Genomic DNA, 27,070 nt, shown 5'->3' with positions numbered 1-27,070 from the left:
CTTTGATTCCATGAAGTGAAATTGGCATGGAATCGGATAATTATTGTACAAACCTTCGAGCTTCTATTTGATAAACAAATAAATAGATAATGATGTTGTTCTAGACATCTACACGTACTTTGACAACATAGTTGTTATGCTATAAAATACAATGGTCCAAGAACATGCATATGAAAGTGAAAAAAACTTGTAAATAATTGACTGTGAATAAACATGCCATCTTAAATTTATCTGCAAAAAGTGAAAAAATTCTCATATACCCATATATTGTAAAATAAAAATGAAATGTACTTCAACAAAGGAGATATTTCAATTTTTTGATGAGATACGTGACTTTGATTCATATGAAAGTAATGATAAGGGATTTATGGTGGCCATTTTGGGTGTTTCTATAAGCATAAAGCCTTCATTCTGTATATAGATAGTAAAAAAAAAATGCAGGAAGTTAGGGTAGAGTATCTTTGTTTGATGACATTTTGCTTCAAGAAGATTGAATGAAATTCTGACATAAAGAAAAGGAATTAAATTGCAAAATTGGTCAAATTTTGGCTGCCATCTTGGATAGAGTGGCCATATTGGATTAATAGGCAGTCTATAATTAACCTTTATAAAACTAAAACAAGTGTACTTTACCCATATGTTTTAAAATGAAAGTATAATATACTTCATTAAATGAGATATACCAACTTTTGATATGATATATGTTTCGCCTTTGACTCATATTGGTAAGGGATCTGTGCCAGCCATATTGGATTTTTCTCTTATCATCAAACTTTAATTATGCATTCAGATAGTAAAAATGCAGACAGTATTGGAGAGATTCTATATTTGATAAAATTGAGCTTTTTCCATGATTGAAAGTAGTTCTAAATTACAGAAACCATGACTTTATTGCAAAAACTTACGAAAATTTGGCCACCATCTTGGATAAAGTAGCCATCTTGGATTGAGATAGTTCTTTGAATTTACCTTTAAAATAGTGAAACAAGTCCCTTTTACCCAAAAATTGTAAAATAGAAATCGCATTTGCTTCATTAAAGTAGACATTTGAACTTTTCTGTAGAAGACAGATGGTATCCTTGACTCATAATGGTAAGGGGTGTGTGGCGGCCATATTGGATATTTTTGTAATCACAAAGCCTCTGTATTATACATAGATGGTACAAATGCAGGAAATAGTAGAGGCAATCTTTATTTGATAAATGTTTGCTCATATCATGATTGAAAGAAATTCTAGATCAATGAAAAGAGGATTTAATTGCAAAAAATGTTGAAATATTGGCTGCCATCTTGGATAGAGCGGCCATTTTGAATCCAATTGACCAATTCCTGCTACAGACAAATACTGCCAGTCATGATCAAGAGGACTGACAGTTTCTGCATGTCTGAATAGCAATTATGAATCAATAAACTGCATTAACTTTAAAGTTTGTGTAAATGATTGTTATCCAACACTGGTGTGAATGGTGCTTATCAACTCACCGCTGGCATAAAAGATTGTTATCAACTCAATGCTTATGTTAACGGTAGTTATCAATTCACCGCTGGGGAGAATGATGCTAATCAACTCACTGCTGGTGCCTCCTCTATGATCTTCTGGTGTCTTCTCTGCACACTGCAGTCTCGCTCAAATAAATAAACATGGTTGTCATGAAGATCTCCAAACACTTGCACCTCCACATGCCTGCAACAGACAATTTATAGTCATCAACAGGCAGTACACACAGTCATCAACAGACAGTACACACAGTCATTAACAGGCAGTACACACAGTCATCAACAGACAGTACACACAGTCATCATAAGACAGTACATACAGTCATCAACAGATAGTACATACAGTCATCAACAGACAGTACACACAGTCATCAACAGACAGTACAAACAGTCAACAGATAGTACACACAGTCATCAACAGACAGTACACACAGTCATCAACAGACAGTACACAGTCATCAACAGATAGTACATGCAGTCATCAAAAGACAGTACATGCAGTCATCAACAGACAACACACAGTCATCAACAGACAACACACGCACAGTCAGTAACAGACAGTATACACAGGCCTACCCAACTACCAGACGCGGCATGGAAGGATCCAAAATTCACAGCAGATCTGATCATGCTACCTGTTTTCAAGGTGTGTATCAGTATGTGCTTCGAAGTATTAAAAGAGACACGCGTACCAGGCAAGAGGGTGCCGAATCTGATACTTCAAAACACTTTCTGTGCTGTGTCTGATAGCTGGATAGGCCTAACACAGTCAGTAACAGACAGTAGAGAGTTATCAACAGACAACACACATAGTTATCAACAGACAACACAGAGTCATTAATGTAAAGTGTCGATCTAATCTCTGGGAATGGGGTCTAATACTGATATCTGATCAAAAAGAACACATATTTATTGAGTCCATCAAGATGATCAGTATTGTACTAGTTGTATACATTTACACTGCCACACAAACAGCCTTTAGGAAACCTGTGACCTACACATGTGAAGATTATAATTATGACTGAAAACCACGTTACTCTCATGGAAATAACTTTTTCAGGTTTTTTTATCTCCTTTTTATCCTAAGCAACACATCTGACAATATCTCTTCAGTCTAAGAGCACTTGTTCTCACCTTGGCGTGTCAACAAATTTTTCTAGCAGCATAATGTCATCATTGAAGGACTTGATGGCTTCATTTTTGGCCGAATTTAGCTGTTCCTCAAATTCTGATGCTGTCATTGCAATTCTCATTCCCTAAAATGAATAAGATTACCTTTCCTATGCAACTTAAGGCCCATTCCCAATGACACTAGTCTATTGTTCTATGTAGATCAATTCAACTCTGGTTGAATGCAATAAGATTAACACACCTTCTCCTAGTGCTGTGTAGAATACAGAAAAGTTGGTGTTTATAGGAGTATGCTCAAAATGAGGGTTAATTTGTTCATGATGTCCAAAGATTTAGTGAGAGGCTTAGCCATGCTTATGTCTTAGGACAGATAAAACAAAAACTTTCTTTCCCCCTACCTTCCCTCCTCCTCCACGCACAGCTTTGATCATCACTGGAAACCCAATCTTGTCAGCTTCTTGCTTCAGGGTCTCCAGTGATTGGTCCTCGCCATGGTAACCATGAATGACTGGCACCCCAGCAGCTGCCATTATGGACTTGGATGTGCTAAAAAATGGATCATGACTTGTTTTGATGTCTTTTTATTTTTAACTTTTAATGGTCATTGCCTTTCTACTTGTTTTTCTCTCTCTCTCTCTTCCCAACCCACCTCTCTCTCTGGCTGCATTCACAACAGTGGACTAACTAGTCTGAGGGTCAAATATGGCAACCCACTTAACAGCTTGCTGTCTAATCAGCTAGGGGTAGTATTCAAGTCGGTCGGCCATAATTGACCCTCAGACTAATTAGCTCGCTGTTCTGAATGCGACCCCTCTCTCTCTCTCTCTCTCAAAAATGTACCTTTTAATCCCCATGTCTCTGATGGCAGAGGAAGGAGGACCTATGAAGACAACCCCTTCTTGTGCACACAGTTCAGCAAACTCTGTATTTTCTGACAAAAATCCATAACCTGGGTGAATTGCCTGGGAGATAGAGAGAACAACAGCATTAGCAAGCTCAGTGTCCCAGATATACTGTCTCTGTGTATATTACCTGAAACAATTGCCAAAACATTAACCAGCTCAGAGGCCCAGGCAGGCTGTGTCTGTGTATAGCACCTGACAGAAAAAGAGAGAGAGAACAAAGGCATTAGCAAGCTCAGAGGTCTTCACAGACTGTACATTGCCTGGGAAAGAGTGAACAACAGTTTTAGCAAGCTCAGACATCTAGACAGGCTGTTTCTAACACTGAAATAAACCAATATTCTAGAATCCATTACAGTGAATCACATTGTTGCTGTTAAGGCTTTAGATAGGGATTGACATATACTAAATGTAACTGCTCCAAACAACAACAAAGAAAAAAGCAGTTGTAATTCTAAGCTTACACCGCCAACCATTCCACATAAGCTGGCCCAATTTCACAAAAAACTTAAGTCAGTTTCCTGGCTTAGTTGACTAGGATTTCCATGGGAGTGCTGTTACACTGCTCCTTACAGGGTTAGATATACCCATGTGAGCCTGACTTAAGTTTTTTTGTGAAACCTGAGCCTGGTTTACCTGTGCTCCACTGGTCTTTGCAACCTGTAGAATCTTCTGCTGGTTAAGATAGCTGAGCTGGGAGGCTGCTGGTCCTATAGGGTATGCTTCATCTGCCTGGGGTAGAATGGATCTTACTTGACACATTATTTTCTTTTAATAATGATCATATGTTTGATCATATGATCAGACATAAAGGATGTATGGTCCTATGCATTGGCTTAAAGGGTTTGCTTCATGCCGTCAGAATGGCCTGAACGGAACATATTCTTCAGAAAACATGCCCAACTAATGATAACTTTATCCAAATACACAAATTAAAAGCTCATTTTGTAAATTTTTGGCTTTAAAAAACGTCCTATTTGCTCGGCCTGGGAGTTAATGAGCTACGTGGTCACGTGGTCCAATGACGACAATCGAGCCACTGGAGAACAGAGCGTGCTTAGCTGTCAAACTGAGCTGCATTGTCTACCTGTAAGATGACTTCTCTGGCCTCTGATAAAAGTTTATACTCATTCAAATCTCTTACCCGAGGGGTCTAAATCCTCGTGAAGCTGTGTAAAACCATTTCCCGTCTAGTCATTTCTTTAACAAGCATTTCATTATGGTTATCCCAAGTTGTATAAAACACTGCATTTGAATGAGTTAAGGGAAATGTTGATTATTGCATATGAGGGCCATGTTATTTGTGAAATTCAATTTATTTTATTAAACCGCTGACACTCCGTCTTGCATACTTTTATTAAACTGAGGTAAACAATGCCCGTTACCTTTACAAGTCCTATCTTAATCATCCATCTAACTGGAACTTCCTTTACCTCTTAATTAGAGGGTTAAATGGCATTCAATTTGTCTTGCTTGTATCGAACGCACACTCTATCTAAGCTTTACTCCAGTTATCTCAGGTAAAATTCTACCTGTGCGTTAGTTACAAAGCGCAGCTCCCGTAGACCTGGGGGTACTAGATAAAATCTGAACACCAGGTTTATCGAGGAGCTAGAGAAAGAAAGGAAGAATTTTTCCTGCACAACTTCATAGGAATTTTAACACGGACTTGATCCAGCTTAGACCTCCAAACTAACAGGGTGACATGGGCAATTTTCACAAACAAATCATAAAACTATATTTCAGTTAACCGCCTTTAAAATAAATATACCGTTCTGGGTAAATTAAAATAGTTATTAAATCGCAAGAATATTTTTGACTTAAATGATGATTTTATTATTAATGGAAATTAAGCTACTATATGAGGTACATTTGCTGTGATTACGCTGTCCTTCATGTTTTGCATAAGTCTACATTTTGCTGTATGTGCTTGTAATCTTTTTAAATATGTGCGTACAATTTTTGCAGGTCTGGTTACCCCCTGTTATGTGATGAGAGTATTAATTTGGCAATTAGTTCCTTAGTTTATTTGAATAGAATTGCAGTGTAAAATTTTCAACAAGATGTTGGCGAAATAGCCCATTACTCTTTGTAGGTATTTCCCCCGTCAAAGTTTGTCTAAAATTATCTTTCAATCTTTACTCTTTCAAAGACAGTATAAAGTTACCTGACATATTTTCGTGTAAACTTAATGACAAGCCAAGTGTCTCCAGTTCATTCCGTACTCAATTTTACCCAAGCAAATTTTTTTCTTGAGTAGATCTTTATAGCACGGTGTTATAAGCTTACAAATTTGCAAAAAAAAAATTGCGTACTGACGCAGAATTTGCGTTTCAAGTTATAAAATAATCAATCTTTTAAATTATTTAATATTTCAGATGAAATAATCTTCAGAAACAAATCCTCAAAGCATAAACGAATTAGGATAAAAAAACATTTTATTATAGCAGTTCCCATTTCTTCTTTAATATAACGCTCTTTTTCCTGTTTTTCCTCAACACGTTTTCTTCCACGGAAGCTTCAAGATACCCTGAGAGCAATTTCTTTTATTAATGTTCGCGACCGTGTTTGAACTTAATTGTTTAAGTATTGATATTTAACGTCATTTACGAATACCAATAAAATAACCCCATGAAATAAATGAGATATATTGAAAAATATGAAAGCCCACCAAGACGAGTTTCATACCTGTTATTACCTGGCTTGGGAATTGCAGCGGTGCATAATTAACAGGTTAGTTGTAAACGAGCTTTTGGTCAACTACAATGCATTTAAAATGCATCAGCAATCAGTAAGTTTGCCAACTGATGACAGTTAATCTGAAAGACTACCAGCTCTTGATGTGATCTAAACCACCTGAGGTGACCATGATCTAGAGCATTGCAACTATTGTCACCGAAGGTAGTAAGTCACGGAAGACCGTCACAGACAAAGAAAGATTGTCAACGAGAGCTGCAATTTTGGTGAATCCCACGGCAACACACCGAGGCATAACGAAAATTCCTCTACTCCGTTCAACACAACTTTCCTTAACTTCTCCGTCTGTATGCACCACGTCTGTATGCAGCTCAGTTGAGTCTCATAGACCTTTATCGTGATTGTCGTCACAGTACCACGTGACCCAGATCTGTTGCTTCATTTTTGCATATTGAGGTGAGGTTTACTAAAACGCTTTTTTTCTACTAATAGATTGTTTTTATAATTTTTAAATGGCGGGGATCGATTAAAACATACCTCTAGTGTATAGATTGAGTGCTGTATCTTCAAAATTCGAGAAATGGATTTTTACATGAACATTGTCCTTTAATGTAGCATATGCCAATTAATTTTAATGCTATGTAAAATGTGTAAGGTAAGATGACGTGTGACCTGTTTAGGCTCCCAGGCTATTAAAGATGAATTTTCTAGCCCATACACTTCAGTGTCTATTTCTGTATCTTTGCTTCTTAGTAAATAAAATAGGCCACAGAAGATGCTGATGATAAAATACATAAGTTTCAGGTCCTATTTCTGCTCACTGAACCCTAGTAGTTTGCATAGGGCTGTGCTCTGTTCATTGACTAACTACTGTAAAATGTAAATTTTCTATGTGCAGTACCCTTTATTAACAATTTTTATGAACTGCAGGAAACACAAAATGGTGGCTAAAATATGTCTAGATGATGTTGTTACCATAGTGACATGCAAAGCATCCTGGTCTGCTTCACTGTACACTGCCACTGTACGTATGCCCATCTTCTTCGCTGTCCGCATCACACGGCACGCTATCTCACCTCTGTTGGCAATCAAGACTTTGTTGATTGGAGTGGCAGGAGCAGCTACAACAACATATGGTGAAATAAACATTCTGTCATAAAATTCTTTACATCTTCTGAACCACAAAATGTGGCAAGCTTGACCATAACTGTACCATGGCCATTCTAGTCACTGTTAACTGTTGTTCCTGTAGCTAATGGTGATGTGGGTCTGTCCACAGTGAATGCAACACAGTACCAGGGCAGCTGTAATCAGAGGACATGCAAATCTCTTTTTGAACTCATCTCTAAATCTGGGCAATCTTTGCTCAGCCTGTGCCTGTGAGAAGAAACTTTATGCCACTGTCAAATGTGCAAACAGTGCCATACAGAATCTCCCCCATCACAAGGACATCATTAGTACATGTAAAACATTGGTCAAAAGGTTGAAGGCAGCATCACCGTCAACAGGAGGTAATTACAGTACGCTGTAAATACACACGCTAACAGACGTGACCTTTAACGAGCACACCCTAATGCTAAATGTGTAGGTTTGGTGACATTTGGTGGCGTCTTTTCAATAAAATGGACATTTCTTTACCTCTGTGGAAATCAGTGAAATGTCGGATTTGAGGAGGTACATGTAATAAATGTGAATAAATGGTATTAAATATTGATATCTTCACTGCAAGTTTGTATTTTCTGTTCCACTAATCGTGTTAGTTATGGTGCCTGGAATGAAAATCACTATTTATAACAATTTCCACCTGAGATATGATCATTTATAAATTAAAACACATGATACTGGTAGTGGGACAACCTTTTTGACCAATGCTGAATGTAATTTATTTACTAGTATATCATTAACACTTGGCTTTACAATCAAGTACTAGCTAGTACTATGTCAGAACATAATAAATACACAATAATTTTGACCTCATTTATACAATATAGTATTAGAGCCCATTCAATGTTGTTTTTTTTTTCAGTTTGGATTTAAAAAATTTAGGAAAAATATAAATAAAAAGAATTCCCATTATTATATAATTCTATACACAACATGGTTTTCCTCTATTTTATCTTATGTTTATATCGGATATGCAATCAATGCTTTATCCTTAAATATTATTATTATTATTATTAAAAGCTGTGATACTCACCTACAGTAGTGGAATACCAGCATTGTGTTGCAGCTGATGGAGATAGTCTTTGCAAGGGCCTTAAACAGAACATGATATTTGCATGAGACTTGGTGTCAATGTTTATTATGAAAATGCTGGTAGGCCCACGTGTGTGAGTTTCCAAAATGGTGACTATGGCCAGTAATGTTTTTGCATTAGCAACACCTGGCGCTAGGGGTGCTATACACCACTGAACCTACATGAGCAATAGCTATTACCAAGTGAAAAAAAAAAAAAAATATATATATATATATATATATATATATATATATATATATATATATATATATATATATATATATATATATATTCAACATATGACAACAAACACACTAACAGTCATACAACTTCAAAATGATATGGACAAAAGTATGCATTTTGATTCTTTTTCTAACAAAAAACGTTTAAACAAAGGATTATTAACATGATTTAACCTAAAGGTAGATATATAAACAAAAAATCATTAAGATAAACGATAAATTAAAATTGATATGGATAAACTTGGTGTTGACTAGTATGTAAAAAAAATTGTCAAAAATTATATGGACATAAATGGAAAACAAATTATATAGGATGGAATAAGATTGTCAAACACAAAAAAGTAGATAAATGAAGACAAGGAATTTCAATAGATAATTGCTATGGCAATTACAAATTATATTCCAATATGGAAAAATTATGTTTTGACTATTAAACATAAAAACACAGTACAATATCTAGACAAATTTACCTGTGATTTTATACACATAGTGTAACATATTTTAACCATTTAGAGTAATCTCTGTCACCAGCTTGCGGACTAAACTGTTTTTTAGATCAAACCATTTTCATTTGGGTCTTTAAACACAATAAAATATTTAAATTGAATTTAAAAACCCGTATTGTGCCTATAGCAGCATATTGTACTAGTAGTATACTATCGGTGGCAAGTTGACATACTTTTTTTCGACACCACAACGATCGGAAATAGGCCTACTAGTAGGTTTTTAATCGGCAATACAACACTTTTGAAAGTAATTAGTTGTGGCTGTCATACATTAGGGTCAAATGACGCACTAGATCATATTTTTTGCGTCAATTTTAGGATTCATGCGTATTTTACGCATGACGCAGAGGTAAATAAAACACTATATATATATATATATATATATATATATATATATATATATATATATATATATATATATATATATATAGGACAGTTGTTTCTTTAGCCAATTTAAGTCAGTTTTAGCATTTGGCTAAACTGGCGAGTGTTAGCGCTACCCCAGCGCTACCCCAGTGTTAGCGCCAAATGCTAAAACTGACTTAAATTGGCTAAAGAAAAAGGGCTTGATTTGACATGTTTTAGCCAAATTATAACCATTTTGATAACAAATTGACAAAAATGTGGTGATTTGGCTAAGTGAAAAAAATTGCTAGCGCTACCCCAGATTTATATATATATATATATAAAATTTTATTCTCAAACAAAGAAGAAATTTTAATTTAAAAAGATATAGAGGAGGCAGTGATTAATATATAAGATGAATAACAAGAAGTGTTTCATAAGGCTGTATAGGAGAACAGGGAAATTGTTAAGCCTCATTTCACAGGTACGTTTAGGACATTTCATGCGCTATCAATACGACAAAAGTGCAAAATGTTAAATAAAATGGCTAAAGGACGATTGTTCGTGCTAGAAGCCATCATCTTTATGCTGGTGATCAAACCTTCATACACTGTACAGAAGCAATGCTAAACATCAGCAATGCTCCCCGTATCGCCAAATCGTTCCATCAAACAAAATATATTGCACACATACATCCATATTATCTAGACTTACGGGAACGAAATGAGTTAAAGCGTGCAAAGCCACTTTTATCTCTTTTTACCTGTATTTTGAAGACAGGACTGGAAAGCTCGACAACCTGCTCGCCATTTTGTTGACCTATTTATGGATGACAAAAATAGAAACGCGTTGGCCTAGTTTTTGCAGTCGGCATAAATAAATAAATACTTATTGTGACAGTTAAATATTATTTCTCAAGCATTTTAAATGTATTTTTTATGTGAGGAAACAACGATTTTATGACAAATTAGAATTTGACAAGCTAACCATAGTTCTAAACCGTACCAAATAGCACCGTTCGCTCTCTAAAATACGAAACTTTCGCAGGCTCCGAACCCCACGCCAAGTGAGGGGGCTAGGGTCGGCTTTGCATCCGCGGACCCCCCTTTAAATAATCCGCCCCTGTAATAGTATTACGATGTACAGTAGTAGTAGTAGTGGTAGTGGTGGTAGGGCCTACATGTGCATGTAGTACTTTATTTTCAAACAAACATTAAAAAAAATTAACTACCGATCCGGCAGTGTAAAGGAATGGGTTTTCGATATTACAAAAGGATGTATTTTTGATTGCTCACCATAAGCACATAAAGCTAGCTAGCTATTACATCACTTGAATTACAACTGGCCGTTTATAATTCAAGGCAATGCTATTTTTAATCCAAATTTACAATTAAAAAAGACAGTTCTTATGTTTCAATGCACACGGGAAATATTTTAAGACTAACAGTCATACGCACCCAAAAACAGTTGGACTTGAGAACCTTTTCCGGACTTTCGAAATTGGCAGTTTGACCGCTCTCCGAAACAAGACAAATTTGATCTCTACTGAATGAAGTTCAACCAGAAAATTATATAGGCCTATGTGAGGTCAACTTGTCGACAGTTGTGCAAATAAAAATTCAGTTGAATACATTATAAAGGATAAGACTGATTTCAGCAGTTTCAGGCCCACTTAGGCCTATGTAAATGTAGGTCTACTGTCCGGTTGACGCCCAGCTTCAAAGTGATTTCAAAGTAAATGAATGTTTAATTCTCATCTTTTAAAGGTTGATTTTTAATACTCAAATTTGGGTATGTCAACTTACAATCATTTTATAATTTATCTTACATATAAAATGTTTTTTCATATAAAAGAAATTGAGCCGGTCATAGTTTTAATGGTCGACTTATAAGATTTCCATTGTTTCTAAAATGGTAGTCATTAAATGAGTAAAATTCCTTCAAGAAACCATAAAATTGATTTGCCCCTTTTGCTCATTATGTGTTTGCAACGTTCATAGTAGGCCTACAGTGGATCTCACACGTAGGCCTATATGACAGCTACATGTACCCTCTACCAGAACGACAGAGTGATTTTTCACAGATAGGCCCTATGTCTCTAAATAAATAGACAGTCATTTGGCTCTGTGTTTTTCCATTTTCTCTATATAATCTGCCACCCTGGTATAGGGTATGTGACAGCATGGACATGTAGGCCTACAGCTAGGCATGATATCATTCCGCTCGAGATTACGCTACATTTACGGTGTATTTAGAATATTGCTTTACGCCAATCTTATATATGCAAAAACTACACAAGGGGGTGATAAAATAAAAATAGACAATTTTACTTGATGTTTCAATCAACAGAGACGTGGATACAAAGAAAAATGCACTTGTTGTCATGGCAATGAGAAAAGGGGGGGGTAAATGAAATTGAAAATAATTTTTGTGCATCATTTTAATAAATTTGTCGAAATCTAAAATTCTAAATTTGAAATTCCTCCCAAAACACACTGCTTATAGAGAAGCTCTCTTAAACATATGCCAAATAAAAGGTACGGCCGTAAGGATGGATACATGCATTAATTATATAACCCTTGTAGCAATGTGTATAAATGCGCCCCTAATTTTTGGCGGGGTTGCTGTTAGGAGACCATTGATCACCGCCAGGAATCGTCTACGTGAGGTCAGATAGAATACCGGAATTCTGGCATAGACACCAGCCAACAACTGGATGACGGGAACCGCACAAAATTTAGCAATGAGTAAAACTTACAAACAGGCTCGAAATACGGACAATATACTTTTAGGTTTGATAACGCGTTAATACTACTTCCCAGATTCGAGGTCAAAATATTTAAGTGTAAATCGCTATGAGGAAATCCAACGCTGACAACAATAACCAGTTTCAGTTTTTTAATGTTCACTCGTTGTTTGCTCAGGTACATTCTGACGATCTGTCGGAACTCCCAGTCTTTAATTTCAAACCATTATAAAGGATTTTTTAACTTTAATTACTTCTTTTTTTTATTTTATTGAAAAAATTTCAGTACAAGAATGTACATATACCTAAATATGGTAAATGCACACTCACTCTCTCTCTCTTACACACACTCTCTCTCTCACACACACGAATATAAGTTTATAATCTCATGAACAATAGGTGTAATAATAATAGTAATAATAAAGATCGATACCACAATGAATACAACCAAAACTACAATAGATTATTAAACAAGAAAAAAGTGCAATATATTATTTTGTTGAAGCTAATTAAATTCAAACATGTCTGACCAATTTTCCCATTTTTTTCAAAGTTTGTTAAATTTAGCTTTTTTAATGCATTGAATCTTTCTATTATAAATTGATCCTTTATGTAATTTAGATAAAGATAAAGATAAAGACGCATACATTCTTTCTTTTTGAAACTTTTGTAAATATAAAATTTCGTACAAAGAATAACAAAGCTAATTGGGCTGTTTGGGTTTGTTGGATAGCCGAAAAGGATGCATTTTTCATTAAAGGTAATGTTTTTATTCGTTCTGTTAAAGATGTAAGCTTTAAGTTCTTCCCAAATTTTCTTACTATACGCACATTGGAAGAAAGTATGCGAAATGTCTTCCCTGGCAACGCCACAGAGAGAACAGACGTCATCGTTCTCAATCCCTATAGTTTTTAAATATGATTTAACAGGCAGGAGCCTATGTATTATGCGGTATTGGAACCACTGCAGTTTGGTGTTCTTTGTTGTTTCGAAACAGTTCTTATAGACATCTTTCCAATGTACATCAAAATTTGACTTTGCGTTCCATTTTTTTTTCATTTGTCATTCGTGTAGCTGGCTTGTAGAGAGTTTGATAAAAGTCTCTACAGCCTTTACTATGTTTGATAAGAAGCTCTATTGCTTGAGGCAAAAATGGGTGAGAGTTGATCTCAAGAACATCGTTTTGTGTTTTATTCATAAGCCTGTGCTTAATAGAATTTCGTATACCGTAAAATGTAAGCGCACCAGTTTTGCAGGCTAAATTTTTGTTCAAATGCTTCCTTTGTTAAAATTCTGTTATTTTCAAGAAAATCGCCAACAATTTTGACGCCTTTGTTAAACCATTTTCTTATAAACACAGGCTTGCCTCCAATCTTAAAATTGTCATTATACCAAATCGGCTCCACAGATATTATACTTTTTCTTTCTAGTAAGCGTGTTATCACTACTTTCCAGGAAACCAGAACATCTTTCCAAAAACAGTTACTACAGTCCTTAATAAGCTTGTCTAAATACGCATTCCCAAAGGCAAATATATAACTTATTACATCTTGATCAAAAATAGCCTGGAGAAGTGGAGCATATATGTTGTCTGTCTGATAAATTCTTCTAATCCAAGTACATTTAAGAGAAGCAATAAAGTCAAATAAATCTAACATCTTAAGACCACCTTGTTCATAATTACCAGTTATTACACTCCTTTTCACTTTTTCCGTCTTTTTGCCCCATATAAATTGAAAGAACATTGCGTTTAATATTTTGATGTATGTTTCATCTGGATTGGGAAGAGAAATGAATAGGTGGTTTAACATGGGTACAACAAGGGTTTTCAGTACAGTGATTTTGCCAATGGGCGTCAAAGGTCTCCTTTCCCATTGTTGTAACATTCTTTTAATTTTTACGATGTACTGTTCAAAATTAATTTTTATCATATCCTGCAAATTCAATGTAAATTCAATACCTAACAAAATTTTCTATTCTTGTCCCCTTTCGTGATACAAGCAATAATGCAGAGTTTCTGGCTAGTTGGTAACCTTTCTTTACGAAATACTTCATTTACCGTTCTGATCATAAATTCTTTCAAGTCTGACCAAAAAAATTTGTAAAACTCAGTTGTAAAACCGTCGGAACCCGGAGATTTGTTATTCTTCATGCTCTTTAGGACTATAAGAAGTTCTGTCTTGGAGATTTCTCCCTATAACAGTTCTTTTTCGGTATCATTTAATTTATAAGGCTTGTTTATTCTTGTAGGAGGAATATGATATAGTCGCGCCTCTAATTTCCATTAAAAGAGTTTAAAAAAAATAGCGAGTCATCAATAATGAAGGTAATAGACTCGTTCGGAATGTCATCTATATGTTCCAAATTATACACGGGGATTGTATACTGTCTCTTAACTTTTAATATCGTTTCCTTAATTTTAGTTACATATTCCACGTCATTTAAGAGAGTATTATTAAAGATCCAAGTCCCCCTGCCTTTGATGAATTTATTTAATTTTAGTTCTAGTATTATAGATGAGTGGTCAGAACGGTAACCTGCATTTATAGCAATGTTGTTTACAGAATTTTGTAGGTTATCGGCGATCCAGAAAAAATCGAGCCTAGCTTGCCTCAACGGATTCCTTCTTCTCCACGTAAACCTTCTTTCTCCTGGATACAATACTCTGAAAAAGTCAATTATATCAAGATCATTCATTATTTCAATTACTTTCTTCCTTGCTCTGGGGTTATTTACATGACGGTAATTGCTTGAATCTAGCACCGGGTCTAAAACGAGATTAAAATCTCCACAGATGATAAAGTTTTCATTATTAAAATCGACAATAGTTTGTCGTATTTGTTCGTAGAAATCTGGGCTATCTCTATTAGGACCATATATGTTAATCTAAGTTAATATAAGTAAATCAGACTTTGTTTATACCAATATCCAACGCTAAGAGATTGCCATCATTTGTTTTTTGTTCTTTAAAAAATTCAAACTCGAAGTTATTATTAATTAGAATGGCCACCCCTCGGGCATTTGTAGAAAAGGAGTTTAAATAACCCTTGTAACCCCATTCTAAAACAGCTCGTTTCTCATCTTCTGTGCTAAAATGTGTGTCTTGCAAACACAAAATATGGTAATTTTTAATTCTATAAAAATTTAGGACATCTCTTCTCTTCTCCGGAGTGCCCAGGCCTTGACAATTACAGGAGACTACATGTACCTTTATCGGGTTTATCGTGTCCTTTATACGGCTCTAAAGGTGAAAAGAAGTGTATATATATATATATATATATATATATATATATATATATATATATATATATATATAAAATTATAAACCTACATTCTACTATAAGGGAATAGATTGTGGCATTGTATAACCAAACAGCTAATTATCAATAGTTGTAAAAGATGTTGATAATATTAATAATGTAATGAACACTATGCGTCATATATACATTAAAACCTTTGAGAACAGTCAATTATAATGATTAAGAGCATGCAACACCTTGAAGAAGCAAATGTAAAACGGTGCTGAGAGCCGTCCTGCTCTAACCTGCTCCCTGTTGTTTCCTTTTCCTTTTTTTTAACATTTCAGGGAGAGGGATGTGGGTTTGTCCATTGCTCAGACAGCACAAAAAAAATCGAGTTTTCTCTCGACTTTTTGCTATTACAATGCGAAGTGACGACATCCACAAGGAAGCACTGAAGACACGCAGCCCACGATAGATAGGAGCGCCGGTGATAACAGAGCCCAGCAGTGTCGGAGAGTACAAGTCTATCTCTCTAGCGTTGCGTAGATAACAGACGACAAATGTTGGAGATCGACGATGTCCCCGTAGAAGAAACACCCTAGTTATCACACACACTGACGTTGTCACATCGTAGATCCCGAAATGAAACCGGTCCGAAGTTGGTAGTCGGCACACCTGTGGAAACGGGAATTTCCTTCATAACTAAAAGTACACTTAAAACATGGAATGGTGTATTACTGAAAAAGAATCAATTTTAGGTGAAGCGCATTTATTTATAGATACATGTATACATGAACCGAGCATCGGTAGAGCGTCTATTCACAGTAACACATATAAACCACTTTTACAAGTTTCTTATACAACTCAAATAAAGTCGCGACATGCCAAGGGATAAACTGAATTAATCACTGGATCAGCCATAAAAAAGCTTTAGACTGCCCCTTTCATTGAATTTTTGGTCAGAAATTTAACCTACTTATGTGAATACAAAAAGAACGTCGTAAGCCGATACTAATATATTAATATCAGTGTACTTTCTTAGTCTCTGTCTAAGTCCCGTTTTCTAGCGGACTCTAGTGAATCCATTACAATTAAAGATTGCGTATTTTGCCTATTTTGCATTACTAAGAAATTATAAGGAAAATATGAGAAAATCGGAGTAGTCATTTCTCACTGCCTCTCGATATCTTCTCTAACACAATATGAGGAAATTTGTGGACACTGTCACAATCAGGAAATCATTTTGTTTTTCAAAGGGACAAAATGCGTTGGGACAAAAGCAAGATTGGCGTTGTTATTATGTTTTAAAATCGTCTCCACTTAGAGTTGACAAATATTGAAAGATAGGATGACAAATGAGAAAGGAGAATTCTGGTGATAACGCAAAAGACAATGTAAAAAAAGAAAAAAGTAAATGCGTGATAGAACAGAGAAATAGGGTATGAATACTCTTGTCTTTGTATGAAAAGTTAGTCGGTGAATAAACGTTTGAAAGCTCCAACATTTCGTCGTCGTCACTATAACATTGATTTCCCTCAGATATCAAGGCCCTTTAAATAAGTATACATTAGAGTATATCCGACACAATAATTTTGTAACAGACTACTAGTGGACTCTGTGGTTAGAGAGTTTAATCGCTTTGGCTACTTAGATAACGCGTCGAGGTGTTATTTATTTGTACGCATACACTGATTCTCAATATAAAAGTCCATTTAAAAAAAACCCAGAAAGGAGAAGAATGAATTTAAAATATTTTCACGATTTCTGCTTTTCCTGTAACTCAGGCGACAGAAAGTGATAAATCTATCTTTTTGTGAATATCATGGGAATTTTTTTTTATTTTATGACTTGTTTGTATAAGAATTTTTGTATTCAGTCACAAGGTTTTAGTAACGAAAGTTTTTTAAATAACGACCTTTTTGGGTAATATTGATTTGTTACCTAAAACAAACCTTAAACATAGGCGATCTTTCACATACAGAGAACCTGTACATTAACGGAGATATTAATGGTTTTGAGACCCTAGAAAAATCTGGCTAAACAAAATTGAAAAGTTGGTTTACAGACAATATATGAGTATATATCAATAAGGTCGGTAGACGAATTTCATTTTTTTTTTTTCAATTTTCAAATATGGCTTATGAGCATATATAGCAAATAAATTCTATAATATTGACTCGGAATTGAAATAAAATACTGTTTATTCTTAGTGGTATGACAAATCCGAAGTGTAGGTGATTTAAAAACATATATAATAGGAACATCAGCATGGGTTTCCCTGATGTCAATTGGATTTTTTTCCACATAATACACCAAAAGGCTTACCTGATGCATTTTTCAGTTTGAAAAAAGTTCTGTTTTCTCCAATTAAGGGTTGACCGCTCTTTCGGCTCGTAAGCCGACTAATCAAATTTATGTGGCCTAGTTTTAACATAATATCGATAATAAATTTCGGTAAATAGAAAGTTGCTTCAGGGCAGTATCGATGCAGTAATGGTGCGCGTATAATATAATGGTGATTTTATACTTACAAGGATTGCCATGTCTATAAGGGTGCGTTCATTGTTTCTCTTGTTCTTGATGACGATATCTGGTCTATTCGATTTGATCTGTCAGTCGGTCTGTATGGGGATGTCCCATAGGATGGTGATCTCATCGTTCTCAGTGACTGTGTTGGGCTGATGTTCATACCATTTGTCAGCTGTCTTGATCTTGTATTCCCGACAGATCTTCCAATCCAGGTAGGTTGTTGCCTTGTTATGTCGGTGAATGTTCTCTGTCTTTGCCAGTTCTGGGCAGCCTGAGATAATGTGGTCAATGGTCTCTTCATATCTTCCACAGATCCTACATTGTGGGTCAGGTCCATCCTTGATGATGTGATGGTGGTATGCTCTAGTGGCCAGACTCTGGTCTTGTGCAGCAATGTCTCATGTGCGGCCTTCTGTCTCAGCTTTTAGTCCGTTTGCCTTGAGCCATTGGTATGTCTTTTCTTGGGCTACATCTGTCTCTTTGGTCCTTTTTGGGTACTTCCCATGTAGTGCCTTTTCTTCCCAGGTCTTCCACATTTGTAGCTGGCCATGTTGTTTTGCTTTCTGTTTGACTCTGCGGGCATACTTTGTTGTCGCTTCATTCTCGGTTGGTGGTTTTTCTGGGATTTTCAGCTCCTGCTTGAATTTTGAGGCTTCCTTTTTGATCAAATAGAGCTTTTTTCTATTCTCATGATGTTTCACTAGTTGGAGGAGTGGGTCTTCTGTTGATGTCAGCTATGTGTCCAGGCCTACGGTGGTCATTTTGAAGGACAGTTCGAGTTGGACCAGGCCTCTTCCTCCTTCTGCTCTTGGAAGTTACAGCCTGTCGACATCAGCCTTTGGGTGGTGCATCTTTTCCATGGTCAGCATCTTCCTGGTCTTGGTGTCTAGGGTGTTAATAGCCTCGAATCGATTGGCCATTCTCACTCTCCTGTAGCACTCTTTTCCTTCACGGCAGAGTGTTGGATGCCGTCTCCCTCGTTCACTCCTAGGTACTTGGGTGTGCCCTCTTGTTCTATTTCCTTGATGACGGTGTTGATATTGGTGGTCTTAGTTATGCCCCTATTTCACACAGACCACAAATCCCACGAATGGCCATGAATTGACAAATCTCACGATTCGTGGTTGAATCGTAATCAGTTCGTGAAGTTCTTAACAGATTCGTATATATTCGTAGTCAGTTCTTGCACTTCTTGACCAACAGGAATTGGTGGCAAAAACTTTGATGCCCCTATTTCACACAGACCACAAATCCCACGAATCGCCAGGAATTGAAATTTTCAGGATCCGGGGTTGAATCGTAATCAGGTCGTGAAGTTCTGAACAGATTCGTATATAATCGTAGTCAGTTTTTGCAATTCTTGATCAATCGGGAATTCGTGGCAAAAATTTTGAGCTGTTCAAAGTTCTGGCCAAAGAAGGTGCATTATTTATAATTATCATTATTATTATTATTATTATTTTTTGTTAATATTTTTGGTTGAAAGATACATAATCTGTGTTCCGTATACCACTGATTTAGAACGAAGTGAAGTATACAGATATTTCTTTTAAAAATATAGAGTTGCACACAAATTAGTTAATTATAACTTGGAAGGTAGTAGTCACAAACTATTAATCCACGGAATGATAAATCCCTAAAAGCAATATATGGATATGTGTGAGATGATACACTGTCACCTGAGCGATATCTATAAGGGAATGCCAGATCACCTCAAGCGTCATCGACAGGTGCTGAAGGCGTGGCGAGATGTTGGCAGTGTATTCTGATAGACAATTGTCAGGGTAGACTGAAGAGCCCAAATCTTCGATAATGGGGGCAATGAACCACCTTGTTGTCGCTTATGACAACAATTTGCGTTTACAATCGTATCACTGGTCAGCTTTTATTATTATGCAAATCATTTGCTCTGTATAAATACTGTATGCAGTAGTTCTGGGCGCGGCCACGTTGTATTTAACGAGCGAAGGCTCAGGTCGTCGAGTCTGAAGTTTTAGTAGGCAAAATTTGTGGATCAACACTGGACGGGAAAGCCACATTTCTCTGTACGTATTGTATTCAATTCTATTGTTAATCATTTGCACAACATTTCCGTTTTCTTTTTTTTTATAATTAATTTATTATTTCTTTTTATATTTGTATTCAATTTATGTTATATTTGTGTATTTTGTATAATTAGTTTGGTATTTGACTTTCATTATTTTGTTATTTTTAGTTTCACCATATCCATGTCAGTGTGCGTGAAATAAAGTGTGAACATTTCCCGTCGTTTGTTTGTTTTGATGTGGGATCCGCAACAGTGAAAAGAGAAATCTAGACATTGGACAACTGAATTCCCCTAAGACGACACCATCTCCATGTAAGAAACTACAATATGAGTGAAAGCAAGGATCAAGAAATCGAGAAGCTGCGACTCGCACGTAGGGCACGGAAGGGCGCTGTTACACGGGTGATTGGGGTGATAGAGCGTGCTATAGCCGCGGATGAACCAAAGACTGTCGACGCAAACGTTAGTAAGTTGAAAGAAGTGTTTACAAGCTTTGAAAACTGTCATGATGCGTATCATTCTCTACTTGAAACTGACTCTGACATTGAAACCAGTGAAGCTTGGTTTTCTCAGGTACAAGATACAATGTAGCTACATAAGAGGTATTGGAGCAGGTGTTACTTACATGAAAAGTCTAAAACCAGAAAGTGAATCTGAACAATTATCTGAGCAAAAACTTATCAATTTACTTTCATTACCAAAAGCAGAAATAGACACATTTTCTGGAAATCCATCTGATTTCTATAGCTTTTGTGCAGTATTTGACGAAACTATTGACAGCAAAATTGATGATAAAAGTGTCAAGTTGACCAGGTTATTGCAATACACGTCTGGTGCTGCCAAAGATGCAATAAAAAATTGTGTTCTAATTGGTGAATCGGGTTATGATAAAGCACGGGAAATTTTGAAGGCCAGATTTGGTAATGATCACTTAGTAGCCCAGCGAATTATTAATGATCTCAAATCAGGCAAAAATGTAAATACGCCAGATGATTTGCAAGTTGCTAGTGTCACTTTGGAAAAGTTAGACATGCTAAGTGAAGTTGAGAATCAAAAAACAATCTTAGATATTGTGAAAAGGTGTAGAGTAAAGATAGTAGACAAATGGCGACATAAAGCACTCAAAATTAAAAGTGTTGAGAAAAGGTATCCCACATTCTCACAATTTGTAGATTTTGTGTCACAACAAGCAACAGAGGCCAATGACCCGGTTTATGGGGACAGTCCTGTATATCATCCTGGCCGTAAGTCATCTAGTACTTTTACTTATACCGCCCAAGGGCCCATTGACCCCCCCTTTTGAACCCCCTGTTCAGCGTGATCTCCCTCCATGTGTTGTCTGTCATCAGCCGCATGATTTGTTTCATTGTGAGGTCTTCAAGGCAAAAAGCGTTCAAGCTCGTTTTGATATCATAAAGCAAAATCGCTTATGTCACAATTGTTTTTCAGCTGGACATTTTGCTAAAGATTGTCGGAAAAATACTGTGTGTACTGTGCCAGGTTGTGGACGTAAGCACTCAAAGTTTATTCATTTCGGTCAAAGTGAGAAGTCGTCCTCCAAAACCGCAAGTAACGGCATTTCAGACACCGTGACGAACGCTAGTGTTCACTCTAATTCCAATCATGTGAATCTGCCCATTGTGTCCGTCAGAGTAAACGGACACGTGATAGCCTCCGCTCTTTTGGACAATGGTTCTACTTCAACATTTATTTCTGAACGTCTTGCAAATGAACTTTCTCTCAAACACTCACAAAGCTTGAACTATCAAATGAACACGTTGAGTTGTTCACAAAGTACAAAATCTCACGTTGTGTCATTTCAGGTGTCACCTGTTCATGATTTGAATGTCTCCTATTGTTTGTCAAATGTGTTAGTTATCCCACAAATTCGTGTGCGAGCGAATTCGCGAGTTAACACTGATGCGTATCCGTATTTGAAAGATATACCTTTCAGTAACACAGGATCGGGTCACGCAGATATTATTATTGGAATGGACAACGCGCATTTGATCATGCCGTTAGAGACACGTTGCGATGAAAGCGGAAATTTGAAACTTTACGCGTCTCGTTCGCGCTTAGGTTGGACATTGAACGGCCCGTTAAATGAAAAGTTGGCATCTGACATTTCAGTCAATTTTCTCTCGGTTGAAGAAAATATTGAGAATTTATGGCGACTCGAAAATGAGAGCGCGGTTTCTTTCTCGCAAGAAGATGGAGAACAGGGTGTCCGAAATTTCCGTATAACAAGAACGTGGCGATCAACCGCTTACACAGTTTAGAACGTAAGCTGGAGAAAGACGGGTTATACGAAAAATATCACGACAACATATTGGATTTGATTTCCGATAGTTATGTTGAGAAAGTCCCAGATGATGAAATTGATCTGCGCGACGGCACAGTATGGTATATTCCGCACAGACATGTTTTGAATCCCTCAAAACCTGAGAAATTGCGAGTTGTTTATGATTGTGCGTGCAAATGTCAGGGTGTTAGTCTAAATTCTCAGACCAAACAAGGCCCAGATTTCATAAACAAGCTGTTAGGTATTTTGTTGCGATTTCGTCAACATAAATACGCGATAATGGCGGACATCAAGGCCATGTACTATCAAGTTATGGTGCCCGAATGCGATAGAAATTCGCTCAGATTCTTATGGCGCGACGGGGAAAATCTTGTTCACTATCGCATGCGCGTCCATTTGTTTGGTGGAAAGTGGTCAGGGAGCGCAAGCTGTTATGCTCTAATACGCACAGTAAAAGACCATGAAGTCACAGAATTGATCAGAAACACCGTGTTGAAATCTTTTTATGTCGATGATTTGCTCAAATCCGTGAAAACCAGAAAAGAGGCTCGTGAGGTCATTGAAGGCACAAAACGCGCGGTGAGCCGCGGCGGATTCGATCTCACTCAATTCGTAGTAAATGACTTCGAATTAAATAAAGCTATTCCTGTTGATGACAGAGCTAAAGAGGTGAAAGAATTAGCGTTCGATTCTCATGCAAAAGCTCTCGGGATTAAATGGGAAGTCATGCCTGATTATTTCTATTACATCTTCAGACTCAAAGAAAGCGCGATTGTTACCAAGCGTATCATTCTCAGTACGGTTGCCTCGATGTATGATCCTCTTGGATTGATATCTCCTGTCATCACACGCGGTAAAATGATATTTCAAAAGGTAACGCGGTTGCGCGAAGGATGGGACACACCGGTGCCTGGTGACTTGAGTCTTGAATGGCAACGTTGGATTGAATCTTTGAAAGATTTACACACTCTTCATTTTCCAAGGTGTGTTATTTCGGAGACGAGTTATGCTGCCGAGGTGCACATTTTTTGTGATGCTAGTGAAAAGGCTTACGGAGCTTGTGCATACCTTCGATCAGTCTGTAGTGATGGCAAAATCCGTATTGCGTTATTGGTAGCTAAAAGCAGATTAGCGCCTTTAAAAAGCAAGTCACTATACCGAGACTGGAACTTACTGCATGTGTTGTCGCTGTTGACCTTGATCGGTTAATCCGCGAAGAAATGGATGTACCTTTGTTGCCTACTACATTTTGGAGTGATAGTGAGGTCGCGTTGGCCTATATTGCAAATGAAACTACGCGTTTCAAAACGTTCGTGGCAAATAGGGTGTCTTACATAAGACAAAATACCAGTGTGCAACAATGGCGACGGATTCCCGGCAAATCCAATCCAGCCGATATTTTATCGCGAGGAAGCAATGTTGATGAAATGCCTGAAAATTGGATGAAGGGTCCTGCATTTTTATCGGAATTCAGATCAAAATGGTCCTGCCCAAAGTCCTCTCGGGACATTTCTAATGATCTTGAAATCCACACATGCATTGTCAGTGAACAACTTGAGAAAGCCGTATCTGAAAGAGATGTCTCACCTTTACAAAAGTTATGGAATCATTATTCCAGTTTTTACAAGCTTTGCAAAGCTGTGGCATGGCTTTTACGATTCAAAAGACATCTTCGTGGAAAAGACATCATAAAAACGAACGTAACGGCATCCGAGTTGAAAGAAGCTGAAGATTCCATTTTCAGAGCAGTCCAAAGCGAAGTATTCGGTCGTGAAATTCAATCTTTGAGTGAGTCCGGCGTTATTTCGCGATCGAGTGCAATCTACAAGTTATCTCCTATTGTGAAGGACGGGATTTTAGTTGTTGGCGGTCGGCTTATTCATTCATCATTAGCATGTAAACAGCCCCCCATTTTGCCCAGATCTCACAAAATTTGCTCTTCAATCATTCGCGACTTTCACGGTGGAGCACATATGGGAACTGAGTGGACCCATAGTATTGTCCGTCGGAAGTACTGGATAGTCGATGGAAGAAATTTGGTGAAGAAAATCGTCAAAAACTGCGTAATCTGCAAAAAGCTCTACGCGTTACCTATGTCGCAGAAAATGGCGGATTTGCCCGAGGACAGGTGCAGCGCAGGGGGGCCTCCTTTTGATATTGTCGGCATCGATATTTTCGGGCCACTTGTTGTGAAAGTAGGACGTTCTGACGTAAAGCGTTTTGGATGCATTTTTACTTGCTTCAAAACACGGGCGTTGCATATTGAGGTGTTGGAAAATTTGAGTACCGACGCGTTTCTCAATGGGTTTTTCCGTTTTGTCGCGAGAAAAGGATGTCCTTCCAAACTTTATAGTGACAATGCCACGAATTTTATTGGTGCTCAAAGTGAGCTGGCGCGAAGCTTACGTCAGCTCGACAAGAGTAAAATACTTAGGGAAACAAGACGCAGAGGCGTCGAGTGGAATTTTAACCCCCCACATGCATCCCATCATGGAGGGATCTGGGAACGCATGATAAGAACTGTCAGAAAAATACTGACAGCACTGTTGTCAAATGTGTCTACCAAGTCATTATCTGATTGGGTATTACAAACAATTTTATGTGAGTGCGAAAGCATTATAAATGGAAGACCCATGACAAAAGTCAGCACTGACTCAAATGACTGTGACGCTCTTACTCCTAACCATCTGTTACTACTCCGTAACAATCCCTCTCTTCCTTGGGGTGATTTTGAAATAGCAGATGCGTATAGACGGTTGTGGAGACATTGTCAATTTCTTGTTTCCCAGTTCTGGAAGCGATGGACTAGGGAATATTTGTCTTTGCTTCAGTCTAGACCCAAGTGGCGGGAGATCAAGCGAAATTTAAAGAGGGGGGACCTTGTCCTTATTGTTGATGCTTCTATGCCCCGTGGTTCATGGCCTCTTGCTGTAGTAGAAAATGTTAAGATTGGGAGAGATAGCTTAGTGCGTAGCGCGACGGTTCGTACTAAATCGTCTCGCTATAATAGACCCATCACAAAATTAGTATTTTTAGAGGGAGACTGTTAAGATATGTGTTATATTGTTACAATATTGTTTAAGTGACATTATTTAAACAATAAATTGTAAGTAAATTTGAATAAGAATAAGTAGACTATTAAGATATGTATTATATTGTTACAATATTGTTTAAGTGGCATTGTTTAAACAATAAATTGTAAGTAAATTTGAATAAGAATAAGTAATATTGTTTATTTTTGTTTGTTTGTTTGTGACAGACAATATGAGGAAAATGTGTTTGTTTGAGTATATAGTGAGGTAGATAAATGCATTTTTTGTGTGTGTGTTTGTACAAATAATTTTTTTTTTTTTTTTTTTTGTTAAAGTGGGAGTGTTGTCGCTTATGACAACAATTTGCGTTTACAATCGTATCACTGGTCAGCTTTTATTATTATGCAAATCATTTGCTCTGTATAAATACTGTATGCAGTAGTTCTGGGCGCGGCCACGTTGTATTTGACGAGCGAAGGCTCAGGTCGTCGAGTCTGAAGTTTTAGTAGGCAAAATTTGTGGATCAACACTGGACGGGAAAGCCACATTTCTCTGTACGTATTGTATTCAATTCTATTGTTAATCATTTGCACAACATTTCCGTTTTCTTTTTTTTTTATAATTAATTTATTATTTCTTTTTATATTTGTATTCAATTTATGTTATATTTGTGTATTTTGTATAATTAGTTTGGTATTTGACTTTCATTATTTTGTTATTTTTAGTTTCACCATATCCATGTCAGTGTGCGTGAAATAAAGTGTGAACATTTCCCGTCGTTTGTTTGTTTTGATGTGGGATCCGCAACACACCTCAGTCGTCTTGATCAATCAAAATGAGGAGTCATAAGATTTCCCAACATCGGTTGGATAGGAATAATCCGAATTATAATGAAGATAAATTTTTCTTAACACAAAGTGGATATTTGAAAATAATTACAATAGGATGGATGATACACCTTTGTTTTACATGTATGAGGCCAGCAACAGAGCAAAGAAGTTGCCATGGAAATCTTCAATGCCAGAATCTTTCGGAGTTAAAAAAAGAATGCATTTTTACCTAAGCATACCTTTGAAACTGAAACATTCCATATTAAATGTCAAGTCTGTAGTTACTACAGCTACTGTAAATGTAGTACGCATGCTTTGTATACATTTCCAAAAATTTCAAAATTACCGACCTAAAGAATGCTTCTAACTCTAATTTCTCATCAGAAATGAACTTTTTGACCTATTTTGCCTCTAAAATCACCTGTTCCTTGAGAGATTTCCAAAAAAGTAATTTTTACCCCAACCTACAGTTATCTTCGTACTACAGACATGACATTTAATATGACTTACTTTTTCTATTTTTAAATAGGATATAAGTGTTGTTTTAATAACTTTAAATAATCTATTCACTGTAATAGGGACATCCGTTTTTTAATTGAATTCACCAGATTAAAGGGATAAAATTTGTTCATTTTGGCCAATAAATAAATTTTCCTGGGGTAAGGACAATTTCCCCATAATTGCCAATGGTTAATGAGACCATTCCGACATTTAAAATTAGTCCCTGTTCTTTTCTAAAAAGTTTATTACAGAGTGTAGCTACCTATAGAGGTCACGTGATGTGAT

At 36.7% G+C, this 27,070-nt stretch overlaps 1 protein-coding gene across 1 annotated transcript in view; it reads right to left on the bottom strand.

Moving 5' to 3' along the window:
- The window catches only part of LOC106180036 (methylcrotonoyl-CoA carboxylase subunit alpha, mitochondrial), a 44,452-nt gene extending 34,065 nt beyond the window's left edge, over positions 1–10,387 (bottom strand). Inside the window, exons 1-8 of the mRNA XM_013563900.2 lie at positions 10,320–10,387; positions 8,425–8,483; positions 7,203–7,348; positions 4,167–4,262; positions 3,469–3,590; positions 3,027–3,174; positions 2,632–2,753; positions 1,573–1,684 (exon numbers count right to left, since the gene is read on the bottom strand). Coding sequence (XP_013419354.2) covers positions 1,573–1,684; positions 2,632–2,753; positions 3,027–3,174; positions 3,469–3,590; positions 4,167–4,262; positions 7,203–7,348; positions 8,425–8,483; positions 10,320–10,366 — 852 coding nt within the window. The 5' untranslated portion in view covers positions 10,367–10,387. The remainder of the gene's footprint in view (positions 1–1,572; positions 1,685–2,631; positions 2,754–3,026; positions 3,175–3,468; positions 3,591–4,166; positions 4,263–7,202; positions 7,349–8,424; positions 8,484–10,319) is intronic.
- Between the last annotated feature and the right edge of the window lie 16,683 nt (positions 10,388–27,070).

Source organism: Lingula anatina, chromosome 10 (assembly GCF_051362555.1).
Source record: "Lingula anatina isolate TDL-2025a chromosome 10, LinAna3.0, whole genome shotgun sequence".
Taxonomy (NCBI): domain Eukaryota; kingdom Metazoa; phylum Brachiopoda; class Lingulata; order Lingulida; family Lingulidae; genus Lingula; species Lingula anatina.
The sequence above is the reverse complement of the archived record's forward strand: the minus strand, read 5'-3'. Positions and strand labels throughout refer to the sequence as shown.